Below are 24,566 nucleotides of genomic sequence, written 5' to 3' on the forward strand. Positions count from 1 at the left end.
CCCCCTTAGACACCTTCTCCACCCCACACACCTCCCCCCGTAGTCACCTTCTCCCCCACACACACCTTCTCCCCAAATAGACACCTTCTCCCCCACACACACCTTCTCCCCCCATAGACACCTTCTCCCCCCATAGACACATTCTTCCCCAATAGACACCTTCTTCTCTACACACACCTTCTCCCCCCATAGACACCTTCTCCCCCAATAGACACATTCTTCCCCCATAAACACCTTCTCTCCCTACACACACCTTCTCCCACAACCTCACCTTCTCCCCCTACACACACCTTCTCCCACACCCTCACCTTCTCCCCCACATACACCTTCTACCCCACACACACCTTCTCCCCCCATACACACCTTCTCCCACCCACAAACCATCTCCCCTACATACACCTTCTTCCCTATACACACCGTCTCCCACATTCTTCCCCCATAGACACCCTCTCCCCAACACAGATCTTCTCCCCCCATAGACACCTTCTCCCCCACACACACCTTCTCCCCCCATAAAAACCTTCTCCCCAACAGACACCTTCTCCCTGTATAGTCACCTTCTCCCCACACACACCGTCTCCCCCCATGGACACGTTCTCCCTCACACACACCTTCTCTCCCCTTAGACACCATCTCCACCCACACACCTTCTCCCCCACACACCTTCTCCCCCGATAAACACCTTCTCCCGCACACAGTTTCTCCCCCCATAGACACCTTCTCCCCCACACGCACCTTCTCCTCCACACACACCTTCTCCTCCCATAGACAACTTCTCCTCTCACAAACACCTTCTTCCCCACACACACCTTCTCCCCTACACATACCTTCTCCCCCCATAGACACCTTCTCCTCCACACACACCTCCTCCCCCCAAAGACATGTTCTTGCCCCCACACACCTTCTCCCCGATAGATACCTTCTCCCCCTACGGACAACTTCTCTCCCCACACACACCTTTTCCGCCACACACACCTTCTCCCCAACAGACAACTTCTCCCCGCATAGACACCTTCTTCCCATAGACACCTTCTCCCCCCATAGACACCTTCTCCCTCACACACACCTTCTCCCCCCATAGACACCTTCTTCCCCCATAGACACCTTCTCCCTCACAGACACCTCTCCCCCCATACACACCTTGTCCCCCCTTAGACACCTTCTCCAGCACACACACCTCCCCACATAGACACCTTCTCCCCCACACACACCTTCTCCCCCCACAGACACCTTCTTCCCCCATAGACACCTTCTTCCCCTCACACACCTTCTCCCCCCATAAACACCTTCTCTCCCTACACACACCTTCTCCCACACCCTCACCTTCTCCTACACCCTCACCTTCTCCCCCACACACACCTTCTCCCCCCCCCAAACACCTTCTCCTCCACACACACCTTCTTCTCCCATAGACACCTTCTCCCCCCATAGACACCTTCTCCCCCCATAGACATCTTCTTCCCCCATAAACACCTTCTTCCCCCATAGACACATTTTTCCCCCATAAACACCTTCTCTCCCTACACACACCTTCTCCCACACCCTCACCTTCTCCCCCACATACACCTTCTAACCCACACACACCTTCTCCCCCCATACACACCTTCTCCCACCCACACACCATCTCCCTTACATACACCTTCTTCCCTACACACACCGTCTCCCACAAACTTTCTTTCCCCATAGACACCTCCTCTCCCACACACACCTTCTCCCCCAATAGACACCTTCTCCCCCACACATAACTTCTCCCCCCATTGACACCTTCTCCCCCACACCCACCTTCTCCCCCCATAGACACTTTCTCCACCACACACACCTTCTCCCCCCATAGACACATTCTCCCCCCCACACACATTTTCCCCCCATAGACACCTTCTCCCCTGCACATACATTCTCCCCCCATAGAAAGCTTCTCCCCCACACACACCTTATCCCCCCATAGACACCTTGTAACCAACACACACCTCCCCACAAAGAAGCCTTCTCCCCCCCCACACCTTCTCCCCCGATAAACACCTTCTCCCGCACACACACACTTTCTCCCCCCATAGACACCTTCTCCCCCACACACACCTTCTCCCTCCATAGACAACTTCTCCTCTCACACACACTTTCTCCCCCACACACACCTTCTCCCCTACACATACCTTCTCCCCCCACAGACACCTTCTCCTCCACACACACCTTCTCCCCCCATAGACAACTTTTCCTCTCACACACACCTTCTCCCCCACACAAACCTTCTCCCCTACACATACCTTCTGCCCCCATAGACACCTTCTCCTCCACACACACCTTCTCCTCCCATAGACATCTTCTCCCCCACACACACATTCTCCCCCCATAGACACCTTCTACCCCACACACACCTTCTCCCCCACACACCTTCTCCCCCGATAAACACCTTCTCCCGCACACAGTTTCTCCCCCCATAGACACCTTCTCCCCCACACGCACCTTCTCCTCCACACACACCTTCTCCTCCCATAAACACCTTCTCCCCCACACACACCTTCTCCCCCCATAGACACCTTCTCCCCCACACACACCTTCTCCCCCACACACACCTTCTCCCCCCATTGACACCTTCTCCCCCACACATAACTTCTCCCCCCATTGACACCTTCTCCACCACACACACTTTCTCTCCCCTTAGACACCGTCTCCCCCCATAGACACCTTCTTCCCCCATAGACACCTTCTTCCCCATAGACACATTCTTCCCCCATAAACACCTTCTCTCCCTACACACACCTTCTCCCACACCCTCACCTTCTCCCCCACACACACTTTCTCCCCCCTTAGACACCTTCTCCCCCCATAGACACCTTCTTCCCCCTTAGACACCTTCTTCCCCATAGACACATTCTTCCCCCATAAACACCTTCTCTCCCTACACACACCTTCTCCCACACCCTCACCTTTTCCCCCACATACACCTTCTCCCCCACACACACCTTCTCCCCCCATAGACACCTCCTCCCCCACACACACATTCTCCCCCCATAGAAATCTTCTCCCCCACACACACCTTCTCCCCCCACAGACACCTTCTTCCCCCATAGACACCTTCTTCCCCTCACACACCTTCTCCCCCTCACACACCTTCTCCCCCCATAGACACCTTCACCCCCAATAGACACATTCTCTCCCCATAAACACCTTCTCTCCCTACACACACCTTCTCCCACACCCTCACCTTCTCCCACACCCTCACCTTCTCCCCCCCCCAAACACCTTCTCCTCCACACACACCTTCTTCTCCCATAGACACCTTCTCCCCCCATAGACACCTTCTCCTCCCATAGACATCTTCTTCCCCCATAAACACCTTCTTCCCCCATAGACACATTTTTCCCCCATAAACACCTTCTCTCCCTACACACACCTTCTCTCACACCCTCACCTTCTCCCCCACATACACCTTCTACCCCACACACACCTTCTCCCCCCATACACACCTTCTCCCACCCACACACCATTTCCCCTACATACACCTTCTTCCCTACACACACTGTCTCCCACAAACATTCTTCCCCCATAGACACCTTCTCCCCAACACAGATCTTCTCCCCCCATAGACACCTTCTCCCCCACACACACCTTCTCCCCCCATAGACACCTTCTCCCCCCCACACACCATTTCCCCTACATACACTTTCTTCCCTACACACACCGTCTCCCACAAACATTCTTCCCCCATAGACACCTTCTCCCCAACACAGATCTTCTCCCCCCATAGACACCTTCTCCCCCACACACACCTTCTCCCCCCATAGACACCTTCACCCCGCCACACACCATTTCCCCTACATACACTTTCTTCCCTACACACACCGTCTCCCACAAACATTCTTCCCCCATAGACACCTTCTCCCCAACACACACCTTCTCCCCCACACACACCTTCTCCCCCATAGACACCTTCTCCCCCACACATAACTTCTCCCCCCATTGACACCTTCTCCCCCACACCCACCTTCTCCCCCCATAGACACTTTCTCCACCACACACACCTTCTCCCCCCATAGACACATTCTCCCCCACACACACCTTCTCCCCCCATAGACACCTTGTACCCAACACACACCTTCTCCCCACAAAGAAGCCTTCTCCCCCCCCACACCTTCTTCCCTACACACACCTTCTCCCCCGATAAACACCTTCTCCCGCACACACACACTTTCTCCCCCCATAGACACCTTCTCCCCCACACACACCTTCTCCCGCACACACATTCTCCCCCCATAGACACCTTCTCCCCCACACACACCTTCTCCCTCCATAGACTTCTCCTCTCACACACACTTTCTCCCCCACACACACCTTCTCCCCTACACATACCTTCTCCCCCCACAGACACCTTCTCCTCCACACACACCTTCTCCCCCCATAGACAACTTTTCCTCTCACACACACCTTCTCCCCCACACAAACCTTCTCCCCTACACATACCTTCTGCCCCCATAGACACCTTCTCCTCCACACACACCTTCTCCTCCCATAGACATCTTCTCCCCCACACACACATTCTCCCCCCATAGAAACCTTCTCCTCCACACACACCTTCTCCCCCCATAGACACCTTCTACCCCACACACACCTTCTCCCCCCAAAGACGCCTTCTCCCCGCCACACCTTCTTCCCTACACACACCTTCTCCCCCGATAAACACCTTCTCCCGCACACACACACTTTCTCCCCCCATAGATACCTTCTCCCCCACACACACCTTCTCCCTCCATAGACAACTTCTCCTCTCACACACACCTTCTCCACCACACACACCTTCTCCCCTACACATACCTTCTCCCCCCATAGACACCTTCTCCTCCACACACACCTTCTCCCCCCATAGACACCTTCTCCCACACACACAGCTTCTCCCCCCATAGACAACTTCTCCCACACACACACCTTCTCCCCCCATAGACACCTTCTTCCTCCCACACACCTTCTCCCCGATAGATACCTTCTCTCCCTACCGACAACTTCTCTCCCCACACACACCTTTTCCCCCACACACACCTTCTCCCCAACAAACACCTTCTCCCCGCATACACACCTTCTTCCCATAGTCATCTTCTCCCCCCATAGACACCTTCTCCCTCACACACACCTTCTACCCCCTTAGACACCTTCTCCACCACACACACCTCTCCCCATAGACACCTTCTCCCCCACACACACCTTCTCCCCCCACAGACACCTTCTTCCCCCATAGACACCTTCTTCCCCACACACAACTTCTCCCCCCACAGACACCTTCACCCTCAACAGACACATTCTCCCCCCATAAACACCTTCTTGCCCCCACACACCTTCTCCCCGATAGATACTTTCTCCCCCTACGGACAACTACTCTCTCCACACACACCTTTTCCCCCACACACACGTTCTCCCCAACAGACACCTTCTCCCCGCATAGACACCTTCTTCCCACATACACCTTCTCCCCCCATAGACACCTTCTCCCTCACACACACCTTCTCCCCCTATAAACACCTTCTAAACCCTTAGACACCTTCTCCACCACACACAACTCCCTCCATAGACTACTCCCCCACACACACCTTCTACCCCATAGACACCTTCTCCCCCACACACACCTTCTCCCCCCATACAGTCTCCCCCCCACACAGCATCTCCCCCACATACACCTTCTCGCCCACACACATCTTCTCCCCCCACAGACACCTTCTCACCCCATAGACACCTTCTCCTCTCACACACACGTTCTCCCCCACACACACCTTCTCCCCTACACATATCTTCTCCCCCCATAGACACCTTCACCTCCACACACACCTTCTCCCCCCGTAGACACCTTCTTCCCCCCACAGACCTTCTCCCCGATAGATACCTTCTCCCCCTACAGACAACTTCTCTCCCCACACACACCTTTTCCCCACACACACCTTCTCCCCAACAGACACCTTCTCCCCGCATAGACACCTTCTTCCCATAGACAACTTCTCCCTCACACACACCTTCTCACCCCATAGACACTTTCTTCCCCACACACACCTTCTCCCCCCATAGACACCTTCTCCTCCCATAGACACCTTCTTCCCCCATAGACACCTTCTTCCCCCATAAACACCTTCTCCCTCACACACACCTCTCCCCCCATACACACCTTCTCCTCCCTTAGACACCTTCTCCAGCACACACACCTCCCCACATAGACACCTTCTCCCCCACACACACCTTCCCCCCCATAGACACCTTCTCCCCCCATAGATATTTTCTGCACCCACACACACCTTCTCCCCCCATATACACCTTCTCCCCCGATAAACACCTTCTCCCGCACACACACACTTTCTCCCCCCATAGACACCTTCTCCCCCACACACACCTTCTCCCCCACAGACACCTTCTTCCCCCATAGACACCTTCTTCCCCACACACACCTTCTCCCCCCACAGACACCTTCACCCCCAATAGACACATTCTCTCCCCATAAACACCTTCTCTCCCTACACACACCTTCTCCCACACCCTCACCTTCTCCCCCACACACACCTTCTCCCCCCCAAACACCTTCTCCCCGACACACACCTTCTCCTCCCATAGACACCTTCTCCCCCACACACACCTTCTCTCCCCATAGACACCTTCTCCCCCACACATAACTTCTCCCCCCATAGACACCTTCTCCCCCCCCACACACACCTTCTCCCCCACACACACCTTCTCCCCTCATAGACACCTTCTCCACCACACACACCTTCTCCTCCCATAGATACCTTCTCCCGCACAAACACCTTCTTCCCCATTGACACCTTCTCCCCCACACACACCTACTCCCCCGATAGACACCTTCCCCCCACACAAACCTTCTCCCCCCATAGACAAGTTCTCCCTCACACACACCGTCTCCCCTCATAGACACCTTCTCCCCCCATAGACACCTTTTCACCCACACACACCTTATCCCCCCATAGACACCTTCTCCTCCCACACAGAGCTTCTCCCTACACACACCTTCTCCCCCCATAGACACCTTTTCTCCCACACACACCTTCTCCCCCCACAGACACCTTCTCCTCCCACACACAGCTTCTCCCCACACACACCTTCTCCACCCATAGACACCTTCTCCCCCCATAGACACCTTCTCCTCCCACACACAGCTTCTCCCCACACACACCTCCCCTCCCCACACACCTCCCCCCCAATAGACACCTTCTCCCCCCATAAACATCTTTTCCCCCACACACACCTTCTCCTCCCATACACACCTTCTCCCCCACACACACCTTCTCCCCCCATAGACACCTTCTCCCACCTCAGACACCTTCTCTCACCTCAGACACCTTCTCCCCCCACACACACCTTCTCTCTCATAGACACCTTCTCCCGCACGCACACCTTCTCCCCCCATAGACAGCTTGTCCCCCACACACACCTTCTCTCCCACACACACCTTCTCCCACACACACACCTTCTCCCCTACACGGAGTCTCTCACCACTCCTGGCTCCTTCCTCCCCTGTGGCTGTCTACCATTCGCCTTCCTCACTGGGTGTTGGCTGCTGACGGGGGCAGCTACCTGCCTTTTCAGACTCAATAACCAGGGTCTGACACAGGGCCTGGCACACAGCTGGTGGTTTTGGGCGAGTGGACGGAAAAGATCCAGTGGGGGAGAGGCTGGAAAATGTGCTGTGGCGGGGAGGAGTAGGGAATTGGGGTCCCTGGGAGGCCAGGCTCTGCCCCCCGACTCACCATCCTCTGGGGGTGCTGGGAAGGGCTCACTTCTTCGTGGTGGTGTCCGACCTGCAGAGGAAAAGGGGGCTGGGGACTCATGTGGGTCAGCCCAGGGCTGCTGTCTGAGCCCTCAGGGCCCGGCCGGCCGGGGACCCTGGGCCCGTCAGGATGCGGCAGATGCAAGGTGGTTCCCGGGCGCGCGCACAGCTGCAGACTGTGACCCGTTCCCGGGCCCCGAACCCTCAGGCTTGCCCCTTCCCTGCCCCTTGCCCCGCTGGGCCTTCCTTTGCTCGGGGCAGGCCGAGCACTGAGCGGCTGCTGGGTCTCTGCTGGGGCCTAGAGGACCTGGGAACAGAGCCCGGGCCCAGACATGGGTTAGGAATTAAGCTAAGGGAGTGCAGCAACATGGACGCCGTCCGCAGAAAGGACCATCTGCCTCCCTTTCACAGAGGGGAACGCTGGGGCTCGGAGGGGAGGGCCCAGGCCTCACTGATGCTGTTCTTGGGCTGGAAGATCTCGCTGTAGTCCTCGGCGTTCTGGATCTCCGCCCGAGACTCCCGCTCATCCCGGTCATCCTCGCTGCTGGGGCTGCGGCGCTCGCTCTCTGAGTTCTGCTTCACCCTGGGGAGCAGGCCGGGCAGAAAGGAGGCGGGGGCCCCGGTGAGGCAGGGGCTGCGGACCCGCCTCCTGCGCCCCCCAGTGCCCTCCGTGGCCCCGAGCACCCCACCTCTGAGGCTCGCTGCCGGTGGCGCTGGGCCGCTCGTAGATGCGCCGAAGCGGGGCGCTGGGGTGGGGCGGCTGCTGTGCCGGGGGCCGGCTGTCCTGCATGGGGTCCGGGGCTACCGTGCCTGTCCTGGTGACCCGCGTCAGGTCCACCACGTAAGAGGAGACGCTGCTCTGGGAGAAGGCCACGCCTATCTGCGGGAAGCGGCAGAGCTGGGGCGGGACCCTTCGCGGTGGTGCTGGGGGACAGGGTTGGGGGGGCAGGACCTCCCCGGGGCCGGGTGGGAGTTGGGGGCCTGAGGGGGAGGCAGGCAGGCGGCCCAGCGGAAGGGTGCACGGTGGGCGGTGGCTCTCTCACCAGCTGGTCATTGCAGATGGCCAGGTCGGCCACCTTGCCCCAGTTGACGAGGACCACGTCAAAGCAGCGCTCGGGCTCCCAGCCGTAGACGCGCAGTGAGTCCTGGCAGCCACTATACAGGCAGCAGCCATCGGGGTTGAAGAGGACGCTCCTGGGCCAGGCGAGAGTGGGCCGTGGGTCAGGAGACACCGGAGAGGCTGCGGGGAGCCCAGGACGGGAGGGAGCGGAAGCGGAGATGGGAAAGGTCCACCTGCAGCCACACCCCACTGCCCGGGAGGAGGGCCCTGGCCCACTGCCCAGCCGCCCGCCTACCTGACAGGCCCTGGCTCCCCTTCGATACAGCTCACCACCTGGAATTTCTCCAGATCCCAGAAACGGATGGTCCTGCAAAGGAAGCCAGGCTGTGCTGGGAAGCCGGTGCCACGTGTTGGCCTCCACACAGGCCAGTGGCCGGGGGCGCCCACTTCTCTCCAGACACCTGCCGCCCCAGGTCACGGCCATTCAGAGCAATGCCTGGGGCCAGGGGCTGGCCCTGCACAGGGAGCGGGAGGGGACTCGGCACCTGGGAGGTGAACATGGGCCTTGGATCCAGACACGCAATCAAGTCCCAGGACACTGGGGCCGGATCCAGACATACCATGAAGTCCCAGGACACTGGGGCCAGGGAACCAGAGTTGGGAGAGAGATGTGACCCGGGTCCCATCCCAGCTTGGCTGGCAGTTAATTCAGTCTACCTGGGATCATATGACACCCTGGGACAGAGAGACAGACTGGGGACAGATATACACCAGAGGACAGAGATGTGAGGGACAGCAGTCATGGGCGACGAGCCCTGCTCCTCCTCCTCACCTGTCAGAGCTGCCAGAAGCCAGGAGGTACTCATTGGGGTGAAACTCCACCACGTTGACAGGCCCCGTGTGGCCAGGGAACTCGGACATCATCTTGCCAGCAGTCAGATCCCAGAGCTGGGGCAGGGCAGGGTGGAGGTCAGGGCCAGCCTGGCCCTCAGCTGCCCGCTCGCCCTCCAATCCAGCCCGAGCTCTTTATCCACGAACCTCCTCCCACTCTGGACAGGCTCGGGATGTGCGAGCCTGATCAGGAGGGAGGCGAGGACCCAGCCTGAGTGTGATCAGTAGACCCCAGTCCCCAGCCCTGGGCCCAGGTCAGGCTGGGAGCTACCTTCACCGTGTGGTCATCTGCGGCCGATGCCAACCACTTCCCGTCGGGGCTGAACCGGAGACACCGCACGGCCTGGCTGTGCCCCTGAGGGGAGGACAGAGCATGAGCACCCGAGGGGCCTGGGCCCAGTGGCCTTCTCTCCCCACCACCCACTCCTCCCTGCCCTCCAGAAGCAGTGCTTCCTGGGAGCAGGCGAGGAGGGGACTGCCAGCCACGTGCGGGAGATGTCACAGAGGGACACTTCTCCACGTGCGCTCATGGACTCCCAGTCCTGCAGGACGCTCCAGGAAATCAACACTGCGTGGTCTTATAGTTTGGGAAGCAATGTGTCTTGTGTCTCTTTTTGGAGAGTTAAATGCCTCCTCTTAATGTCAAAGGGTCTAGAAACCTCCAAAAATAATTATTAAACCCAGTCCTTCCAAACTCATATGAACAGGAACCCCCTTCACTTAATGACACCTGTTAGCAGCCTGCAAACCGTGGAGCACAGTTTGGTAAACACAGCTCTGCGGGGAGTCACGGAAAACCGGGGGCCCAGGTGGACCACCCACCGCACTCCTGCTCTGCTCCAGATGCATGTTTCTCATCTGGACTCTTGTTTCTCACGTTCTCACCCAGGTTAGACAACAGTCCCCTCCAGCCCCTGCCAGGGTCTGGGCACCGCCCCATGCTCCGCGCCTGCAAGGTGCTTGTGGAATGATGGACAGAGGGTGCCTTGCTTACCCTGTATCGGAAGACACAGCCTTTCCTCCTGATGTCCCAGAGCTGTGAGGAGAGGAGCAGAGGGGGGCAGGGTCAGGACAGGTCACAACCAAGGTGGGCTGGGCTGGGGAGGCCTAGCCAAGCTCAGTCCTGGAGCCTGGGTCAGAGGGCAACATGTGGCCATGAGCAGAGAGGGGCTCTGGGCACCTCCAGGTCATTACACCCCCAAGTGACAGGGGTCTGGAAACCGCTCACTAAAGCTGGGCATCCCGAGCAGAAATGTCTGGCAAACGCTTCCACATCCCTGCCCTGGGAGGGCATGGATGCTGCCACACAGGGGGAAGATGTCCCCCAAAGAGCCGAAGCCCACCCCCCACTGCAGACGGGATACACCGTCCCGGTCCCGCTGCTTGGCCCAGCGGGAGAGCCAGGGTGCAGAGTGGTGGCTCACCTTGATGTTCGTGTCCTGGGAACCCGAGGCCACAAACTCGCCATACGGGTGGAAATCCAGGCTGCAGATGTTGGCTTTGTGTCCCATAAGTGTGCGAAGGACTAACAAGGAAGAGAGCAGAGACAATGGCGTGAGAGGCAAACAGGATGGCTGGTGGAGCGAGGGCCGTTGTGTTCGTTTGTGTGTGTGCTTTCATACTGACTGCACAGAAAAACACAACAGTAGCACAGACTTTCAAAACAGGGAGGAAAACCAACCAGAGTCCTACCACCCTAACAACTAACTTTCCTATTTTCCTCTCAAGAGATGCCAGCCATTTCTGCCATTACCCGAGCCCTCAGAAAACTCCCTACAAGCTCCCCACAGCTTGCACCTCTGGGCTTGTTCCAGCATGCTCTCATGAGAGTGAAGCCCCAGAGTCGGCAGAGCCAGGTAACTACGGCACTTGGTTCAGGCCCTGTGGGTGTGGACATGGAGCTTACGGTCTGCCAGGCATCCCACCACACCCAAGACAGTGCAAGGAGAGAGATGCAGGAGAGGTCCAAGCTGGGAGAGAAGCTGCTAGGTTGAAAAGAGAAATCCAGGGGGGCTTTTTGGAGGAGGTGGTCGTCGAGCAGGATGTTAGTGGGTGGCAGATGAGGGAGGCTGCAGGCAAACCTTGTGTTTCTGTCCCAGAGTGTTCTCTGGTACCACTCAAGTTTGCCTCTTCTCTCTGGCCTCATGTGTCTTGCTTTTTATAAGATTTATAATTCCGCTGTTTGAATGAAACTGATCACCCCAGGAGTGCTGGTGCCAAGGGTGTGGCAGTCCAGCCGTCCTTAGGTTTGCACCAAGGTGAAACAGGCTGCCTTGTGAGGTGGAGGAGGTGTTCAAGCAGACCCCAGATGTAATGCTTTAAGGACAAGATTCAAGCGCACCAAAACCTGAGCAGCTGCCCTCCTCACTCTCTGTAGTTGTCTCGGGGGCTCAGCATTGCCTTGCTGGCCAAGGGGGCTTCGGGCACATGCTGCCCAGTCCATGCCCGGGAGGGAGGAGACTCGTCTGGCTCCTGCCCCAGTCCACACCACCACCGCCAGCCCACCTGCTTTGCATCCCACAAGCCAGGCTTCCAAAATCCTGGCCCACCCTGAGAGGGTGTGGCAGGTTCACATTCGTGAAGCATGCCTTCCTGTGGGATCCTGGGCTGACCCACCCTCGCCCTCTGGATGCTCTGTGGAAAGCAGGCAGGAACACATTCTTCTGGCGTGATTTCTGCCCTTGGTCTTCTGTCCCAGGAGGGCTCTCGGCAGGCCTCCTGAGGCTGGACTTGGTCGCAGGATCCAGGAGCTGCAGAGTGGAGGGGTCTCCGGGGTCTGTCTGCCTCACATGGGAATCTCTAAGCCCTTCCAGCCGAGTAGCTGAACCCTCCAGTGATGGGCAACTGATGTGACAGTAAGGCAGCCCTTTAAGAACCCCTTCCTGCATGTGGGGTGCCAGTTTGCCTCTGTATCATTTCCATTCACACTGTGGTGAGTTGGGCGTGGAGGTGGGCCTGAGGTCTTAGCTCTTCCTGCCGAGGATGCTAAGGGCAAGTTTCTCTTCCATCGCTGAACCCCCCGCAAATGGCAGGGCGGACAACACTGGGATGGGAGTCTTGACACCAGGATTGAAGTCCCAGGTTCCGCCACCCCCAGCCACAGAATCTTTATCAAGTTCAGGGCCCTCCCTGAGCCTCAGTTTGTCCATCTGTCAAATAAGGAGACAGTGCCAACCTGGCTTTGCATCAGAACCACCTAGAAGCTTATGAAAGCCAGAGTCTGGGCCCATCCCACCACTGAGTCAGGCTCTCCGGGAGTGGGGTCTGGGCTGCGTAACAGGCTCCTTGTAGAGCAGCCAGCTCTGGGAGTCCAGGGCTCAGGAATTCCAGAGGTCTTCAGTTTCCATTCTTTGCCCACCTCAAGAAATTCCTCACATTCCCTTATGCATGAAAGTCATGGCTGAGAAATCACGGCCCTTGGCTTCTCTTTTTCCCTTGCTCCTCAGTGAATGGTGAATGGCTGGTGCCCTCCACTGGGATCTGGGTCCAGGCAGAGGCTTCCCAGGAAATGAACCGCCTTCTGCCCGAGCCTTTCTGCTTTCTCAGCTGGAGCCCAGCCAGCTCAGGCTTGCTCCTCCCTGGCCCCTTGTCCAGCGATGCCCCCGCACTGTGGGTCCTGTGTGTGGCCAGGCAGTGGGACCGTGTGCTGAGATACAAAGCATGCAGCCCCTCTTCATTATCTAAGAGGGCCTGGGGCTCTGTCTGTTTGTTTGTTTATTTATTTATGGCTGCGACAGGTCTTAGTCACAGCACGCAGGCTCTCTAGCTGTGGCACGTGGGCTCCAGAGTGTGCGGGCTCAGAAGTTGCGTGCACAGGCTTAGTTGTCCCGCGGCATGTGGGATCTTAGTTCCCCGACCAGAGACTGATCCCATGTCCCCTGCATTGGAAGGCGGATTCTTTTTTTTTTTTTTAAAGTAATTCCTTTATTTTTATTTTTTATTTTTTTATTTATTTATTTTTGGCTGTGTTGGGTCTTCGTTTCTGTGCGAGGGCTTTCTCTAGTTGCGGCAAGTGGGGGCCACTCTTCATCGCGGTGCGCGGGCCTCTCACTATCGCGGCCTCTCTTGTTGTGGAGCACAGGCTCCAGACGCACAGGCTCTGTAGTTGTGGCCCACGGGCCTAGTTGCTCCGCGGCATGTGGGATCTTCCCAGACCAGGGCTCAAACCCGTGTCCCCTGCATTGGCAGACAGATTCTCAACCACTGCGCCACCAGGGAAGCCCTGGAAGGTGGATTCTTAACCACTGGACCACCAGGGAAGTCCCGGGGTTCTGTCTTTCTTAAACAGCCCGTCACTGCGTGGGCAGGCATCACCCAAGAGGCTCGGGTTGAGGTCATTTCTTGAGGATCACCTATACAAGAGCAGAATGAACCCAGCCACCAGGCATGCGTGGCCAATGGCCACCATCCTGCAGCAGAGGTAGAGCAAGCACCAGAGTAGAGGCCTGGAATGACCTTCAAGTCTCAGCCAGGCAAGGGGGACATCTCTTCTGGAAGAGGCAGACTCGGCAAAATCCATGTCATCCTTTCCTCTCCTGTCCTTCAGGTAGGGGATGGCCTCCCACCTGGCATGCTGGAAGGTCCAGACTAGAGGTTGGCAAAAAGCAGGGAGCAAACAGGTTTTACTTGGACCTTTGAGTGTCAGCCTGCAGAGTGTTCTGAAAAATATGTTTTTGGTTTTATTTTAAATTAATTAATTAAGTAATTAATTAATTTTTGGCTGCGTTGGGTCTTCGCTGCTTCATGCGGGCTTTCTCTAGTTGCGGCAAGCGGGGGCTGCTCTGTTGCGGTGCACGGGCTTCTCATTGCAGTGGCTTCTCTTGTTGCGGAGCACGGGCTCTAGAGCGCAGGCTCAGTAGTTGCGGCACACAGGCTTAGTTGCTCTGCGGCATGTGGGATCTTCCTGGACCAGGGCTCAAACTTGTGTCCCCTGCACTGGCAGGCAGATTCTTTTTTTTTTTTTTTTTAACATATTTCCATACATATTTCCATACAAATACAAATATAAGATTTTTAGAAATTTCATGTAATGTCTGAAACATTTATATTAACATATTTCCATACAAATAACCCAATGAAAGTTTAGTATTAGTTGTTTTGTTTGTTTTTTTTATACTGCAGGTTCTTATTAGGCATCAATTTTATACACATCCGTGTATACATGTCAATCCCAATCGCCCAGTTCAGCACACCACCATCCCCACCTCACCGCAGTTTTCCCCCCTTGGTGCCCATATGTCCATTCTCTACATCTGTGTCTCAACTTCTTCCCAGGCAGGCGGATTCTTAACCACTGCGCCACCAGGGAAGCCCTTGAAAAATATGTTGAATTAGCTGTCAACCTTCAGAAATGGGTGGATTCCACATAAATGTCCAGATTCCCAGCTTCACTTGAAAAATCTGTACAGCTGGCAACACTGCGCCCACACTGCCGTGTGGCAACAGCCACCAAGGCTGAGAGGCAGCCCCCTTTCCGGGGAAGGCGGGACTCCCCACTTGGCCCAGAACTGAGGGCACAAGTTTATAGACCAAAAGACCCCAGTGAGGATCCAGCATAGGGATGAGAATAGGCTCACCAAGGCCTATTCTGTGAAACCTGAGGACACTGGGACGAAGATCCTACAAACCTGTAAAGAGAGAGAGGCAGAAGGAGGAAAGACGCAGGTCCCATGAGAGGGATCTGGAATGAGACAGCACTGACTTCCCCACAGCAACCCTGGAACCTAAAAGGCAACGGAGCTGCACCTTCACAATTCGGAGGGAAAAGTATTCCCAATCTAGAATTCTATACTCAAACTCTTAAAAATAAAAGGGGGGTGGTTTTAGAATAAAGTAATTTTCAGGGACTTTCCTGGTAGCGCAGTGGTTAAGAATCCGCCTGCCAATGCAGGGGACATGGGTTTGAGCCCTGGTCCGGGAAGATCCCACATGCCACGGAGCAACTAAGCCCGTGCGTCACAACTACTGAGCCTGCGCTCTAGAGCCCGCGAGCCACAACTACTGAGTCCACATGCCACAACTACTAAAGCCCACGCGCTACAGCCAGTGAAGTCCACGTGCCTAGAGCCTATGCTCTCCAACAAGAGAAGCCACTGCAAATAGAAGCCCGTGCACCGCAACGAAGAGTAGCCCTCACTCGCTGCAACTAGAGAAAGCCCACACGCCACAACGAAGACCCAACGCAGCCAAAAATAAAATAAATAAATAAATTTATTAAAAAAAAAGAATAAAGTCATTTTCAGCCTCTAAAACTGTACTTGCCGCGTACCCTTTCACAGTAAGCTATGAAAGAGTGTGCCACATCTAAAAGAGGGGGGAAACAAGAAAAGTGACAACGTGGGATCCGGTGTGGCAGAGTCAGAGAGAGTTCCCCGGGGAGGAGACAAGGGCCCCAGGATGGCAGCTGGGCTGCAGGCCTGGGAGCTCCCAGGCCACTAGGACTTGGGGACAGAGGCTCTGGGAAGAGATACTTCAATGATGGGATGTGTTTGGGGGTAAACTCAAGGAGAAGCCTTCCTCTTCTGGCAGAGAAGTTGGGGCTGGATTAGTAACAAAGACACAGAAAACATGCAGATGAAAAAAAGAACAACTATTAATTCCAAGGAAACAAAGTTATCAGAAGAAAAGAAATACATACAATCAGCTCTGAATAATATCTATAGGTCCTGATAATATAAACACTGAGTATTTAAAAGGTGATTCAGGGAGGATGGGGGGAAATGTTGTGAGTGACAGAGCCGGGGTAGCAACGAGAGAGCTCAATTCTCCTTTTCTGTAGGAGGAAGGCACAGCTAATGTATGAAGTGTTTTTAAAAAGGAAAGAAACTGCAGTATATCCACATTGTTTGGAAAAGCGGAGGCGATTAGCACTCACCAGGTGAAAGGACAGAAGGCTGAGGCCCCTGGAGTGGGCCGGAGTGGGGCAAGGCTTCCTCTTTCCATTGTGACCATTTGTGAACTACCAGCATTTGACTTTTTAGACTATGCATAACTTCTATAAAGATGAAAACTAAATTAAAACAAACAAAGCACAAGGAAACAGAAAGTCTGGCCGCCCAGGCCCCACTCCTGCAGGCAACAGTTAGCTGGAGCTGAGTGGGGACCCTCGGGAGCGGGGCACACACCCCAGTTCTCTGCACACAGCCCCCTCACTCATTTACGAGTCCTGTGTGGTCCCTGGTGGCACTTGATGTCATTCCAGGTTCTGAATCCACAGACACCCACCCACCCATGCACACATTTGTCCATCATTCAGACATTTACAGAATGCCCCCTCAGTGGCAGCACTCAGACAGCAATGCACGTCACTGCTGCCAGGTCAACAGGGGTGGGGGGTCACCACACTGTCCGGTCAGTGCCCCAGGAGAAAAGCACCAAACCTAGTCAGGACAGGCTTCCTGGAGGAAGCGGCTGGACAGCAAAGCCGAGGACAAGCACGACTGCAGGTGTGCGTGTGGGGAAGGCAAGTGCGGACACCTACTTTTGGCAGCTTCCAGGTCCCAGACGCGGATGGAGCCCGACTGGGAACCGGCCACAATGAGCTCCTCAGGGGTGTTGAGACGTACGCTCTCCACTGGGGACGTGTGACCCGTCAGGCTCTGCGAAGAGAGGGTGGCAGCTTCAGCACTCTGCGCGAACAGACCCCCAGCTATGGCCCTAAAATCTGGGAGGCACCTCAAGCAGGGATGCTGTGCTAGACCGAGCCACCCCCAGGCCTCTCGGCTCCCAGGGCTAAAAGTGGGCCAGACCCCAGTCGTGCTCCTGGCATGAACATCACCTGCAGAAGTGGCCCTGGGCCCCTCGGAGGGGGGCAGCTGACCTTTTAGTCCCAAGTCCAAAGCATCGCCCACCTGGGCTGTGCTCCCATCTCCACTCTCCGCCCGGCCCAGCCCTCAGGAGGGGAAACCACAGCAGAACTGAGGCCTGACTCGTCAGCGGCACACACCTCGCCCCTCTGGAACGCGCGGATCCCCAGGGGCGGCCCCCTCTGGAGGACCCAGCCACGTTCTCAGGCAGGGGCTCTGGAACCCAGGGGACCTGGGAGTGACTCTGCTGGGAGACACAGAGGCTCCCCCCAATTCAGACCAGGCCAGAGCTGGGCAGGGCTGAGCCCAGGGATGGGGGTGGGAGGTGCTGGCACTTCCAGCTTTCTGGAGAGGAGGCTGGAATCTGAAATCCGTGGTGTCTGTCACTCCCCGTACAGCACTGGCCACCGAATGCCCAGTGGTGATGCCATCAGCGTTTGCTAAGACCATGTTCCCATGGGAACTGGGGACAGTAGGGGAAAACTGCTCCTCAGCAGAACTACCCAAAGGCCAGACAGTTACAAGCAGCTTGCCCGACTCCCCAGTATCACCAGCAAGAGTATAAATGGGTAGAAACTCCATGGAGGGCAATTAGGCAAAAATCTATCCACAATTAGAAACGCACATTCCCTGCACACCAGGCACTCCACCTTGGGGCTTACCCCACACACACTCAAACACGTGAAACAACACAGACCCAAGGTCATTCTTTGCCGTGAATCTGACAAGAGACTGGAAACAATATATATGCCCATCACAGGAAACTGTTTAGAGAAGCTGTGGCCACCCATGCAATGGAATAGCATTCAGCTACAAGGATGAACGAGGCACCCTCTGAATATGAGAAAGACTAATCTCCATGATGCTCTCAGGTGAGAAAAGGTGGAGGACAGTATATGTCGCTCGATAGCATTTGTGCAAACTAAGAAGGGGAAGGGGACCAGGCATACACATTTGCTTGCAAATGTATAAAACAATCCCGGAAGGACACAGAGGCATCGGGAGCCGCGGTTGTCTCCAGGGAGGGATGTGTGGGTCAGGGAGCTATACAAGTTCACTCACAGTCAAAAACACACAGAAATGCAAAGACTGCCTGCAGAGGTGGTAGCGTGTGTATACACCTGAGGTGAGAAAGAACCTGGTGAGTCTGAGGCACTGAGAGGCCTGCTCTGTGGCAAGTGAGGGGATGAGGCCTGCTGGGGGCCTGTGAGCTACACCTGGTGTAAGCGGCTTAGTCTAGAGGCCAGACCCCACGCTGTCCACTGTGCTGTTCTGAGGGCGAGAGCATGGAGGTCACTTCATGTCCATTTTTTGTCAGCCTGTGTTGATTCTTTTTCAACTGGTGTATGTTACTTTGGCATTTCAGAGAGGGGAAACACATTTGAACTCCCAAAGCAAAGTGAAGCAAAACACTTTCAGTTCTGTCCTTAACCTTGGCCGTGGTTCGGGTCAGATCTCAACTGTCCGCTGCACCTCACAAGAACACTAAGCTGATTAAGTTTCTACTACTAAATATCACCTCCCGGGATTTCCCTGGTGGCGCAGTGGATAAGACTCTGCACTCCCAATGCAGGGTGCCGGGGTTCGATCCCTGGTCGGGGAACTAGATCCCACATGCATGCCACAACTAAGGAGCCCGCGTGCCACCACTAAGGAGCTGCAACTAAGGAGCCCGCGTGCCGCAACGAAGGAGCCTGCAAGCTGCAACTACGAAGCCCGACTGCTGCAGCTAAGACCCCGTGCAACCAAATAAATAAATAAATAAATAAATATCACCTCCCGCCACTTTTCATCTTTATCTTTACTTGGCCAAGAGTCAAAAGACTGATACTGCCCTGTGCTGCAACGTTGTGGCGGGAGAGGGCAGGCTTCTGTGCTGCCGGTGAGAATGTAAATTGATTTCCAGAGGACAGTTTGGCAATATGTTTTGAAAGCTTTTTAAAACATGCCACAGGGGGCTTCCCTGGTGGCGCAGTGGTTGAGAGTCCGCCTGCCAGTGCAGGGGAAGGGGTTTCGAACCCTGGTCCGGGAGGATCCCACATGCCACGGAGCAACTAAGCCCGTGTGCCACGACTGCTGAGCCTGCACTCTGGGGCCCACGTGCCACAACTACTGAGCCCATGTGCCTAGAGCCCGTGCTCCGCAGCGAGAGAGGGCACCGTGGTGAGAGGCTTGTGGACCGCAGCGAGGAGTAGCCCCTGCTCGATGCAACTAGAGAAAGCCCGCGAGCAGCCACGAAGACCCAACACAGCCAAACATAAACAAATAAAATAAATTTATAAAAAAACATGCCACACCCACAGATTCAATGTGAAGGTCGCAGATCTGCTCAAAGATTTAGGGAGAGGAGGATGCTCCCCACTGCGGCTGAGCAGAGCCAAAAACCCGGCAATGACTTCCACGCTGCGAACCAGGCGTGGCCAAGCTCATCCCTGCGATGAAATACTGAGAGGCTTTTAGAAATCATGTCGTAAAAGGATATTTGTGGACACAGGAAAATGCTGACGATGTTGTTATTTTTTAAAAAAAACCAGGCTACAGAAGAGTAAGATAGTGTTCTGGAAACATACTGTTATACGTTTCTGTGTGTGTACACGTAGGCATGTTTGCATGTGTGCGTGTGTACATACAGGCACAAGTCTGCACACACATGCATGCGTACCTAGAAGGGCACAGAACAAAATACCAAATGTAATGGTCTTTGGATAATCAAACTATATGTGATTCATTTTTGTTATTTTTTTCCCTCCTTTACATCTTCCTGTTTTGGAAAACAGTTTTTGGCATTGAATATAGTTGTGTACAGGGAGAGAGTGCCACTGAAATGGAGAAGGACCCTATGGGGCCTTCCTAGGACAGACACACCTCCCCGCATGTCCTCTGTCTGCCTTTTGTCTGTAGAGGAACTTCTGTCAAAGAATAAATTTAATCAGAGAAGTGAGGAAAATGCAGAAGCATCAAAGGAAAGCAGTCAAACAAGACCAAATAATAATAGCTTAGTCATTAAACAAAGTCAAGGACCTTCAGTTCCTCTTCAAGGGCTATGGATAATAATCTGAACCATATCTTTTGAGCTGTGATACTGAAATTCCCACCAGGTGGAAGAAGTTGACTACATGACGACCAGACTATAGCCATGACCAAGAACTGCTGCTTCCAAGAACTGGCCTCAAAGAAATGGGGACAAACAGACCCCGGTACTAAAGATGCTGATCAGACCACTGCATGACCAATTTCAAGATGACTGTCAGAGCTGGCTGTGCTGCTCCGCAATGGCACCCTCCCAGCACCTACATACCCCTGAAACTCTCCTTTAAAAGTTCTTGCTCTCTGATCAACGGGGGGGAGTTGGCCATTGGATACGTGTCTGCCTTCCCCCCAGTTGCCGGCCTCCTGAACAAAGCAACCTTACCTTTCAACCAACACTTGCCTCTCGAGTATTGGCTTCCAAGCTGCAAGCAGCCAGACCTAAGTTCGGTAACACTGTTAAAGAACCAGTCCTCTAATCAGCTCCAACCAGGGGCGCTCAGATCCTTTTTGTGGAATGAGGTGGGGAATGAATCAAAACAGCCGCACATGTAACTGACAGGCAAGCGGATAGGCCAGTGGGCAGGCGAGGCTCAAATTCGTGTCTGTGGGATTATTTTAGCATTCTCACGCAGGCTCCCCAGAGTTCTGTCCCATGGCCAGGTGACCCCCCCTCCCCGCATTCCTGAGGACGGGTCACTGTCCCAGCCATCAGGGTTGTCCTGGGCCTTCCTGAGCGGATGGCTGGGGAAGGCACTGATGTGCTGGGTTCCTGCAAAGCTGCCCACTCCCAGCCCCCAACCCTGGCCTGCCCACCCACCCCTCCCCAGCCCCGCCTGCCGGCCGAGCCTCACCATGATGCAGTTGGGCTTGTTGATGGACCACAGGTTGACACGGCAGTCATCCCCGCCTGTGGCCAGCAGCCGGCCCGAGGCTTTGCCCAGCACCAGCGAGGACACGTTGCTGGCATGGGCCACGATCTCCTCTATACAGGAAAGAGCAGAGGGACAAGGCAGTCAGGGGCCTGACAGGCCACATGGAGGAGGGCTAGGCCTTGCCCTGCTCGGCCACCAGCCCTGGCACCCGAAGCCCAGCGGGAGGGCTCTGCCCCCTGCGGCTCCCCTTTGGTGCCCAGACACCCACCATGAGCCGTGGGACGAGACACAGTTTGGGCCTGAGACAGAAATGACTATTTCTCAACTTCAGTCATTCCCATCCTTCCCTTAGGCCTCATGATTTTTTTCCTTCTTCTGTATACCCACGGGTACGGTTATTGACTTACTATGCTCAATTTTTAAAACTGACTTGCTATTTTTATTTAGCTGTGTCATTTAAGTAATAATGTGCATGAAATTATAAGCTTGATATGTTCATTCTATTTTTTCTACGATACAAAAAGAAAAATGAAAACAATTATTAAAATAAAAAATATTGACCCATGCACCTAAGCACCTCTCAGCCACGGCCTGGCGTTCCTGCTTTGGGGAACACACTTTCAGAACCGTGCATGTCAACCGCAGACGAGCCGTCCCCAGGTGAGCTCAGCCAGGGCTTCAGCCCGCAGCTTCAGAATCATGAGCTGGGTTCTGGTCTGAGCTCTGCTATTGCAGGCTGTGTGGCCTTAGACAAGTCGCTCACCCTCTCTGAGTGCTGGGTTCCTCGTCGGGTAAATGGGGATAATAACAGTGCTTGGCTCACTGGGCTACTGAGGGTTCAGTGAGGACATGCCTGTGGGCTGCTGCGAGGGGCTGGGTGCTCGCGGCTGCTCGGCAGGCCGAGGACCAGACGCCATGGAGAGCGGGCACTGGGGCCCAGGAGGGCACAGGAGGGCGGGCTGGGTGAGGAGGGAGCAGGACGCAGCCGCCTGAGGGGTCTAGGTATGAGGACCGACCGGACAGAGCGGGAGGCAAGGTCACTGTGGGCGGCCACGAGGGCCCCTGGCTTGGACTGGGGTGGGGGAGGGCAGTGGACGCATGTCTCAAGGGACATTGCCAGGGCCCCCAGGGAACAAAACATGGGCAAGGAACCAAGAGGCAGCCCAGGCCTCCGAGCCAGGGCCTGAGTAGCCCCTCCTGAGAACGCAGAGGGAAGAAACAGGTCTCCCCACACAGAGGAGGAAAAACCCCAACACGCTGACGCCCTGAGGCAGCTGCGAGGCCGGCGTGGGTGCCTCTGAGGGAGAGGCCGCTGCGGCTGCCCTGCACAGGCCCCTCCTGGGCACCTGCTCTGGCCTCCACCCTGCCTGGGGGTCTCTGTGGTGCCCGCTTCAGACGGCAGGAAGGCTGGGAAGCTGGGCCCAGGAGGGATGCTTGCCAGGTGGCGTGGCTCTCAGGGGCTGTCAGAGCTGCCCAGGGGGCCAGGCTCCAGGCTCGACCTCACAGACAACACCCCACCTCAAGGCCCGGCTAGGCCAGCCCCAGCAGGGCGAGAGCTCCCAGCAGGCCCAGACCTGAGCCAGGGCCCTGGGGACCCCACCACTGGATTCGAGGAAGCTGGGCCTCTCTCCGGTCCGCACCTCAGCCAAGGAGCCTTCTGTCCTCTGCACACTGTAGGGACAGATGCCTGGATGCTCTGGGGCTCTGGTCACGGACACTCACATGTTCAAGAGCTTCTGCTGGGCCAAACTGACGGCCCAACCCAGCTAGAGGGCAAACCACCTTCCCCCTGAGCACTCTGATCCCCAGCCTGGGGTCCTCTCCCCTTCCCTGAAGACAGTCCCCGCATGCGCTGCCCTCTGTGTGTGACCCACCTAGAGGCCTGACTGCCCACCCCGGCTCTCACCCTTCCCAGGGAAAGTCCTGGCTGGCCCCCACTGCACTGGGCCTCCTGGACGCACTGCCACCCCTCTCTGCACCTCAGGACTACTGCCCCCAGAGACAGTCATTAATGCATGATATAAATGTTTCCTGGGTACCTGCTCTAGGCCGGGCGCTAAGAGACAGTGGGGAGGGATAGTGATAAGTGTCTTGTCTTCACACTCCAGCCTGATCACATGGTCCCTGATACAGGGCATCCAGCCTGCAGAACCACAGACTTTAGGGTGAGAAGAATTTGAAGGTTGGGCCCTTCTAGAAGGGCTCAGACCACCCCCCTGCAAGCAGCCTGAGCAGGGGACTGATTGGAGCCCCTGGAGGGACCAGGGGGTGGGGTGGGGAAAGGGGGGCACACCTCAGGCACCAGGCAGAGGCCTCGGCATAGGGCACTGGCCCAAGAGCTCCCACTCTGGCCTGAAGGACAGCATCCAGCAATGGCCCAGGCCTGGGTACTGAATTTAAATGTACAAACAAATAAAAACAAACAAAAATCCTCACAGCAGGCCAGGTTGATGGCTGCTGCTCTACCCTGTGGCACAGGCCCATGCTAGTTTCCCAAGCTCAGGTGGCACAACCTGGACCCCACATCCCAGCCAGAGCTGGGGGAACACTGCATTCTGGCCAGAGGCACTGCGCACCTGGCACCCCAAACAGAAGATGCAAAGAACTAGGTTTCAACGACCTCACGCTGGCCAAGCACGTTCTGATCCTCCCCAGACTCTAGAGCCACAAGGAGCCAGAGGTTATTTGGGCTTGGGCTCTCAGACAGTTTATACCCATGGAAACTGCTGTGCACATGAAATTGTCAGCAGATGCCCAATATGCCTGATCACATCACCTCCCACTTGAATGCTTTGAGGGCTTGGCCTTGCCCTTCAGATAAAGCCGAAACCTCAGAAGGGCTGGGGTCCTGTAGACACATGTCCTCACCAGCCTATGTGACACCACATTCTCCCCACTGCTGTGCTGCAGCCCATGGCCTCTTCTGAGGCCTTCCAATGCACCAAGCTTCCTGCCTCAGGGCCTTTGCACATGCTGTTTAGGCAGCCTACAGCACTCCCCTACCCCCACCCCTCATCACCTAGTTAACTGATTCAAAGCACAACTGTTAACTGTTCCAGCTTGGAATTGGGTTCCAAGGAGAGATGGGTCAGTGTGATTATCTGATTCCTGCCTGTTGCTCTCCCCAGGCTCTGAGCCCCGTTGCATAGGGACCT

General features: G+C 55.7%; 1 protein-coding gene across 3 annotated transcripts in view; it reads right to left on the bottom strand.

Moving 5' to 3' along the window:
- KATNB1 (katanin regulatory subunit B1) overlaps positions 1-24,566 on the bottom strand; it is a 34,224-nt gene that overhangs the window by 6,826 nt on the left and 2,832 nt on the right. For 2 of the 3 annotated variants that reach the window (XM_082368924.1, XM_082368925.1), the window contains exons 3-14: positions 21,391-21,521; positions 17,185-17,302; positions 16,579-16,698; positions 11,129-11,229; positions 10,699-10,740; positions 9,976-10,059; positions 9,646-9,761; positions 9,109-9,180; positions 8,797-8,947; positions 8,443-8,633; positions 8,206-8,336; positions 7,734-7,784 (exon numbers count right to left, since the gene is read on the bottom strand). In XM_082368924.1, the coding sequence (XP_082225050.1) occupies positions 7,734-7,784; positions 8,206-8,336; positions 8,443-8,633; positions 8,797-8,947; positions 9,109-9,180; positions 9,646-9,761; positions 9,976-10,059; positions 10,699-10,740; positions 11,129-11,229; positions 16,579-16,698; positions 17,185-17,302; positions 21,391-21,521 (1,308 nt within the window). The remainder of the gene's footprint in view (positions 1-7,733; positions 7,785-8,205; positions 8,337-8,442; positions 8,634-8,796; positions 8,948-9,108; positions 9,181-9,645; positions 9,762-9,975; positions 10,060-10,698; positions 10,741-11,128; positions 11,230-16,578; positions 16,699-17,184; positions 17,303-21,390; positions 21,522-24,566) is intronic. The other variant, XM_082368926.1, reaches the window with a different exon arrangement.

Source organism: Balaenoptera borealis, assembly GCF_965194805.1.
Source record: "Balaenoptera borealis genome assembly, chromosome: 19".
Taxonomy (NCBI): Eukaryota; Metazoa; Chordata; class Mammalia; order Artiodactyla; family Balaenopteridae; genus Balaenoptera; species Balaenoptera borealis.